Source organism: Ziziphus jujuba, chromosome 7, assembly GCF_031755915.1.
Source record: "Ziziphus jujuba cultivar Dongzao chromosome 7, ASM3175591v1".
Classification (NCBI taxonomy): Eukaryota; Viridiplantae; Streptophyta; class Magnoliopsida; order Rosales; family Rhamnaceae; genus Ziziphus; species Ziziphus jujuba.
The window spans coordinates 23,251,096-23,258,818 of NC_083385.1; the positions used below are offsets into that span (position 1 = coordinate 23,251,096).

General features: G+C 33.6%; 1 protein-coding gene across 2 annotated transcripts; it reads left to right on the plus strand.

The window, feature by feature from the left end:
* The first annotated feature begins 372 nt into the window (after positions 1-372).
* LOC107408414 (uncharacterized) lies at positions 373-3,628 on the plus strand. 2 transcript variants are annotated; one of them, XM_016014033.4, is made up of 3 exons: positions 373-690; positions 777-868; positions 3,353-3,628. In XM_016014033.4, the coding sequence occupies exons 1-3, from the start codon at positions 513-515 to the stop codon at positions 3,482-3,484; spliced, it is 402 nt and encodes a 133-aa protein (XP_015869519.1). In that variant the 5' UTR covers positions 373-512; the 3' UTR covers positions 3,485-3,628. The 2 variants fall into 2 exon arrangements, with proteins under 2 accessions (XP_015869519.1, XP_015869096.1); XM_016013610.4 differs by having other exon boundaries at positions 378-690; positions 780-868.
* The last annotated feature ends 4,095 nt before the right edge of the window (positions 3,629-7,723 follow it).

Consider the following 7,723-nt stretch of genomic DNA (forward strand, 5'->3'; position numbering starts at 1 on the left):
AAAAAGAAAAGAAATTAACTTATGGTAAATATACCATAAATCAAGGTTGAAAAACAATAAATGTTGTATAAACAAAAGTTTAAGAATATGTGTCCGGAAAACTTTTTTTGTACAAAGACCTATAAAATGGCTTTCAGCAAACAAAAAAAAATAAAAATAAAAAGACCTATAAAATGACAATTTGATAAAAGATACATAAAAAGAATAACAATCGTTAGTTTGTGTTTTGAGTAACCTAGATTTTTACAAAATTACAATACATGCGTCATTTACACAAAACAGACAGTGCATTAGATTGTGTACGATAGAGGGACAAAGTGAAAAATGTGAATAAAATGAGATTGAGATTTAACCCATAAAAAAATAATAAAAAATAGACGTCCACTCAAACAAATAAAAAAATAAAAATGAAAAGTGGCGTGAATCGGAAGCTTGGAAGATGGCAAGCAGCGGAAGCGAATGAAGGTTAAGGGAAGTGTGAAGTTTTGGATTTTGAAAGGAAAACATAAGAAATGGCACCGCCCAAGAAGAGCAAGGCCAAGCAGGCCAATAAATCGGACTCTTCTGCGGCTTCCCCAAATTCAACCACTTCTTCCTCCAAATTCCCATCATGTATTCGCTCCGTCCCTCCCTCCTCTGTCGCCATCACCATCCATGCCAAGCCCGGTTCCAAACTCTCCTCCATCACTGGTCTCTCTCTTTCTCTCTCCTCTTATACACATATATTCATACACATTGTAATTATATGATTTGTTTTTGTATTCTTTTGAATGAAGAAGATTTCAGCGATGAAGCATTAGGAGTGCAAATAGACGCGCCTCCCAAGGACGGGGAAGCTAACGCCGCACTTCTTGAATATATCAGCTCCGTGAGCCTTTTCTTTTATTCATCTCATTTTTTATTTTTATTTTTATTTTTAAAATTTTACGTTTTATATTTATTTATTTTTTCTACTCAAAGAAAGAAAAAGGTTAGCTTAGGTAGATACTTGATCACGCATCAGACACTTAAGAATGTTTAAAAATTTGTTGTTTTTGTGGGTATAGATTTTTCACTTCATGTTGGATTTTGAGCATTATTATCTAATACTGTTTCGAACCCCTATCCTAAAAGTTATCTGGGTTTGATCTCATGAGTTTTCTTGCTAGGGCTTGAGTGAAAAAAAACTGGGTTTTGTCATTCCTACTAAAAGTGGATGCTTGACTTGAGTTGGTTGTGCTTTGAATAATCTGCAGTTTCATGAAGGGTTATAAATTCATTAGAGATTAGGATTTTAAAGCTTAATGCTCCTATGCTGTCTACACAATTGGCAATAAAATCAATTGGTGACAAAAAATTCGTTCCATAAGTCAAGCATAAAGTTGAACCCTATGAACAAAAGGCTAACTAAAGATTCTAGGGATTCCAAGTATAGTGAGGAGTTTTTAGACAAGACGGCACAAAAGTAGAGTTGTAAATTGTTTACATATTTGACCCCCTTCTGCAGAATCCCTACCAACTGCTAAAACTTAATGAAGCATATTTGATTCTGATAAGTATTGAACTGTAAATTATACAATCTGTTTCTATGATATGTATTTCAAAGTGAGTGATGTAGCAACTCTATTTCATGATAGTGAATCAATTGGGTGTGAGAAGGGTGAGGAAATCAAGGCATGCTTGAATGAGGCTTTGAAGCTGCTGTTAGATGATTGAAAAAAAAAAAAAAAAATTGATATAAGATAATATTTGTATATTTGTATGTATATGTGTCGTAGCAACTCTATTTCATGGCAGTGAATCAGTTGAGCGTGAGAAGGGTGAGGAAATCAAGGCATGCTTGAATGAGGCTTTGAAGCTCTTAGATGATTGAAAATAAAAAATAAAAAAATTGATATAAGATAATGTGTGTGTGTGTGTGTTGTAGCAACTCTATTTCATGATAGTGAATCAGTTGAGCGTGAGAAGGGTGAGGAAATCAAGGCATGCTTGAATGAGGCTTTGAAGCTGCTGTTAGATGATTGAAAAAAAAAAAAAAAAAAAAAATTTGATGTAAGATAATGTGTGTGTGTGTGTGTGTTATTGGTGCAAATGAGGCAGTTGGATCCAAGTTTAGGTTAGCTCCTTATAATTTCTATTTGAGCTCAAGCTCATCTTGAGCCTTTGCTTTTAAATGGAGAATTTGGAAACTTCAATATTTAAATCTAGATATTTATTTTAGTTTAGAAACCATATAAGAATGTATGTTATCGTTGTTTTTGGGCTTACAAGCCTAAAGCCAATCTAGGTGAGCTTGGGGTGACTAATTTATTGCATAAGAACTTGTGCTTGACTTAGCAAATGTTGTCCAAATAAAGCTTTTCTGGTTTGCAACCACTATGATGGGTGTTGCTTTGCTAAATTTGCTTGTTCTCTGTTCTGCTTCGGATGCATGGATTATAACTGGAATCATTCTATCCACCAAAACCTTGTTTCAATAGTCTCCATACCTGGCTCACTGGGGTTGGCCAGCAGAGTGGATTACTCATTTGACTCATATCAGTATCTATGTTTGTTCTTGAAAGTAATGAATTATATAGAACTATTGATATATGGTCTCAGATATGCAAATATTTGGTGGGGCCTTAAACTGAATCGAAGATTTATGAGAGTCAGTGAAAGATTTAAATGGATATGGTGTTTGATGCTTATTGGTATTGAAGCATTGAGAGGGGGACTTGGAATTTTGGGAAGTAGTGTGGTCTATGGACTGTTAAATTGACTCTCTATTGAGAGAGAGATTTGGACAGCATGGTAGTGGGAAAGGTTGGAACTCTGCTATCTTACGTTGTTTGTGGCTAGCGATATAGTCGGGCTATATAAGGGGATTTTTTTCGTGTCCATAAACTTACGCTTATGCCCTTTGTATTGTAACATAAATGAACCATCTGGTAAGTTTTGCTTTTCCACCTTTTTGGGATCTTAATACTGGACTTTTTAAGAATTATTTTTCCCACATTTTCACTTTTTTTATTTTTTATTTTTTATTTTTTTCCCCCAACTAGTAGGATAGGAATCCTTAAATTAGTTCAATGAGATTTAAGTATTTGAATTGGCTTTACTTGAATTATTCTATTAGATATCTCTATCTAAACTGGCTTTAGTTGAAAGGCCAGTCATTACTGTAAGTAGTGCATATTGACCATTAATTGAGTAATCTTGCAAGCTTCTGAGTTATATCATCATGAATCTGACCAAGAACTTGCTGTTGCATAATTTTTTTGCGTAGTTTTCTTTACAATCTTCTCTGCTTCCTGTGTCTGGTTTGTTTAGTTAGAGGGAGTTATTGTTTTAGATACACATACCTTGTATTCTTATTCTTCTTGACTAGCAGGTTTTAGGGGTGAAAAGAAGGCAGGTTTCAATTGGTTCTGGTTCTAAATCAAGAGACAAGGTTGTGATTGTGGAGGACGTAAGTCTACAAAGTATTTTTGATGCTTTGGACAAAGCTTCAAAGTCCAACTGATGGACAGTTATTTTTGAGTTAGGCTTGCGTCTGTATTATGTATATGTTATATTGGTTAGTAACATGTTGCGAATTTGATCTTGTTTACAATTATCTTTTTCACTGGAATTCTTCTTACAGATGCTTTCCATGCTCTGAGATCAATGTTACTTTGCTCCACTTCAGCTGCAAAATTAACACATGTTTTGTCTTCATCTAAAAGTATTACACTTGTAGTTTATCACAGATCAATATTTCCTTCAACTTTGTTACTTTGACATTGCCCCTTTCTTTTTATCATCATGTGATACCTTTGTATGTTATAGTGGACATTCTGACACTCATTGAATGTGTTTCATATATAATTTTATTTTCAGGCTCTAACATTCATCTAAACAATTACACAGCAACTTTTTGTATGCATTGTATGGCATGATGTTTTTGTTGAGCCTTTTATAGCTCAAGTGCACACAAAAGGCAAAAATAATTATAGTTGGATTATTCATTTTAAAAATATAGTACTATGAAGATTTATCTAATTAAAACCAAAATTACAAAAGCTACATGATTGTAAAATTACAAATATTTATAATGAGCTGAGATTGGCCCGTTAGGCCTGAGCTAAAAATAAGGATTGGGTTAGGTTTTGGTTAAAATTTTAAAATCATGATGTGAGCATCTTGAAGGGAAGAAAAGGAGAAAAGTATCAGAGATTTGTTCTGAATTTCATATAGAGAGCCACTCGATAAAGGAAAAAGTCAAAAGCTTAAACAGCAGAATTATGGGAGCAGAAATATAGTAGTGTCAAACTCCTTAAAATAATCACCACAGATATTACTGGCGATATAAATTAATTAGATAATGGATATTCATCAAATTGTTACCTAATGATGCTATAATATATTAATAGTTGAAAAATTAACATAAACTAAATATATATAAGATTAATAGTTGAAAACTTAACGTAAACTAAATATATATAAGGTAACCATTGATATGTACTGGTGAAACTCATTACATATCAATAAAATATTATTGCATTATTTGGCACACCATTTGTTAGTTAAATATGTTAAACAATATGATGAGTACAGAATTGTTGATTGAATTATTAAAATAAGGTTAAATTTTGGTACTTTGGGAAGTTGCACTTGTAGTTCTCAATTTTTAAACTTTGTAATTTAAGCCTTTAAATTTCAATTTGTTGCACGTCGGTCCAATTAAATATTTTGAATAATGATGGTTTGGAGCTCCATCTCATGTGAATAATATCAAAATACAATTTATGGCAATTTAGACTTTATAGTTTCAATTTGCTGTAATTTAGCCTCTCTAAAATCAAATATTTGCATTTCAAAACCTTCCAATTTATAATCACCGTAAGAACAAAAATTTGATTGGATCAAAATGCAATAAATTAAAAGTAGGATCTAAATTACAATATTTTCCTTGATAGAGGCTCTTCTTCATGCAATTTTGTGAATTGAGATTACCAAATATTCTTCTATATAATTTTGCTCCATCCCTCCACCTTTAGTGGGATATATACACTGTACCAAATTCTTCTTTTAGGTCCCACCATCGTTGGCAGGATGAGTTCGTCACCCAGGAGAAAAGTAGTGCTCTTCTGTGTACAAAAGTACAATTAATTCCTTGTGCCTCCACGATCACTCTATCCTTAGAACAGAGCCTTACATATATATATAATCATGTGCAGTTCAGGGAAAAACTGTCCAACGAGATTGTTTTTATCATACTTTTCATTTCTACTTCCCATGTTCTTTCTTCTGCTTCAGATATTAGCCATAACAAAGCAACAAAGCAGCAGAGGCTCTTCTAAAATGGTAAGCCAGCCTAGAAATCAAAAGCCAATTCCTCTTGTCTTCCTGGACTGCTGGTAGTAGCCATTGCGATAAATAACTTGTGACATGTCTGAAAGCATCATCCATTTCAGCCTTTCAGGTTATGGTTTAAGAGATACACTTCACGAGCTCAACTTCTCAATGTTCTCTTCTCATCTACTTGGAATTTGGGATAGGCAAAATCCAATTCAACCCGTTTAAACCGATCAATCCAATCCATTTTTAGCGGTTTGGATTGGATTTCTTACATAAATGGATTGGATTGGTTATTAGATTGGAAATACAAATTCAACCAATTCAATCTAATCCAATCCAAATAATATATTATATGATTAAAAAATTATATATTCTGTATTTTTTTATTATACATTAATTTTTAATATATATTTTTTAACATATCCCCAAAATCCCCAAATGAAATGAAATCCTAAACAACAGCCTACCTTATCATTATGTTGCCTTGCTACCGCTATCACCACCATAACTATTAACTAAGTTTCGACCATCACAGCCATCAAAACTCATGACACAACAAGCTATCAATTGCTGCTCATTCTTCATTTCTTTGCTTCAATACTCAGCTATCAATTGCTCATTTTTCATTCTCTGCTTCAAGAGTCATGGCAACTTCACAAGCAACACTCATTCTTTAATTCAATACTCGGCATCAGTTTGCTGTTCTTTCTTAGCTTCAAGACACACGATAGCTTCATAAGCAATACTCATTCTTTGCTTCAATACTCGGCATCAGCTTGCTGTTCCAAACGGGTTAATCAATCCAAACCAAACCGATCATGTTAGGACCCGTCCAAAATTCCTCACCGGAACCCTAGACAAGCCCTGATCCTAGGGAAACCCTACCGGACCTTCCAATGGAAAATCCAGCAGAACCTCCCCTAAGGATTGGACTTACCACAAATTTCCTGCATGAAAACACACTTCTATATACATCCCCTTATTCCTCCCACATTACTACATTTTAATTCCACAAATTTGCAGCACTCCAAATGAATAACAGTAAATCAGCGCATAATTAATAACTAAATGTCTAATACAGAATACAAAGCATTATACAAATAAATGTGAAATTAATACAATGTCAGATAAAGAAGCAATACAAGATGAAGAGGAAAAAGGGAAGAAATGTTTCTTGGACTTTCGGCAAAGAACTGAGACGTCGGGCTCGCACCGGACGATCAACGTCTCCCAAACCTGGTACCTAGGGGAATGGAATTCAGAAATATGAGATGCTAATTATCTCAGTGAGTGACCCTATATACTGTACAATTATAACCGTAATAATAATTATAGTACACTTGATTAATTAAGAATAAATAAATAAATAATAATTAATTGAAAATAATATTTTCACTCAAAACCCTCCCCATTCACTCCGTTGGAAAAATTCCCCGTTTAAAAATCATTTCACCAAAACCCAAACTTGTACCCCAATTAATATCATAAAAACTGATGCTCAAAAATATGAATGAGCGATCATTGTAATATTATGAAATGTTTCAAATCCAGATATAAACATTTGAGCATACACTATAATAAATACAATTCCACCAAATAAATATGAAAATGTAGGAATCATCCTAATATTTGTAACTCAACAATATATATACAAACATATACAATGTACCATACGATGTACCAATCTGTAAATCGTGGGATACACCCACCTCACGACCCTCAATATATGAACGGTGTCATGGAAATAATAAATAACTGTCGGAACGTACCCAACCTCACGGTTCGTGGCAATAATAAAACATGGGGTGATACCAACCTCACGGCACCGTGGTAATAATAATAAAACCGTCGGATGAACCCGACCTCACAGTCCATGGTAATAATAGATAACCGTTGGATGAAACCAATCTCACGGCACCGTGGTAATAATAATAAACCATCAGATAAACCCGACCTCACAGTCCGTGGTAATAATAGATAACCGTTGGATGAAACCAATCTTACGGCACCATGGTAATAATAATAAAACCGTCAGATGAACCCGACCTCACAGTCCGTGGTAATAATAGATAACCGTTGGATGAAACCAACCTCACGGCACCATGGTAAACCCAGCACGCTGTAATATAATACTGAACCAAACTCTGGTACTATATGGTACATCAATTAAAAATAATCAATACAGTATCCTATTATATCATAATTATAATTTAATTGTCAAGTTCAACCGCTTGTTTAAATATTTTAAAATTTTCAAATCGTCATTTCATACGAAAATCAGAAATACCACAGTGAAATATATTCACCATAAATCAATTTTTAAACCCATAAAATTCTTAAAATATTTGAACGTGCTTAAAATTATAAAATTTTCCATCTGCTTCTCAAATAAATAATTTCTGAACTGATTTAAAACCCCAAA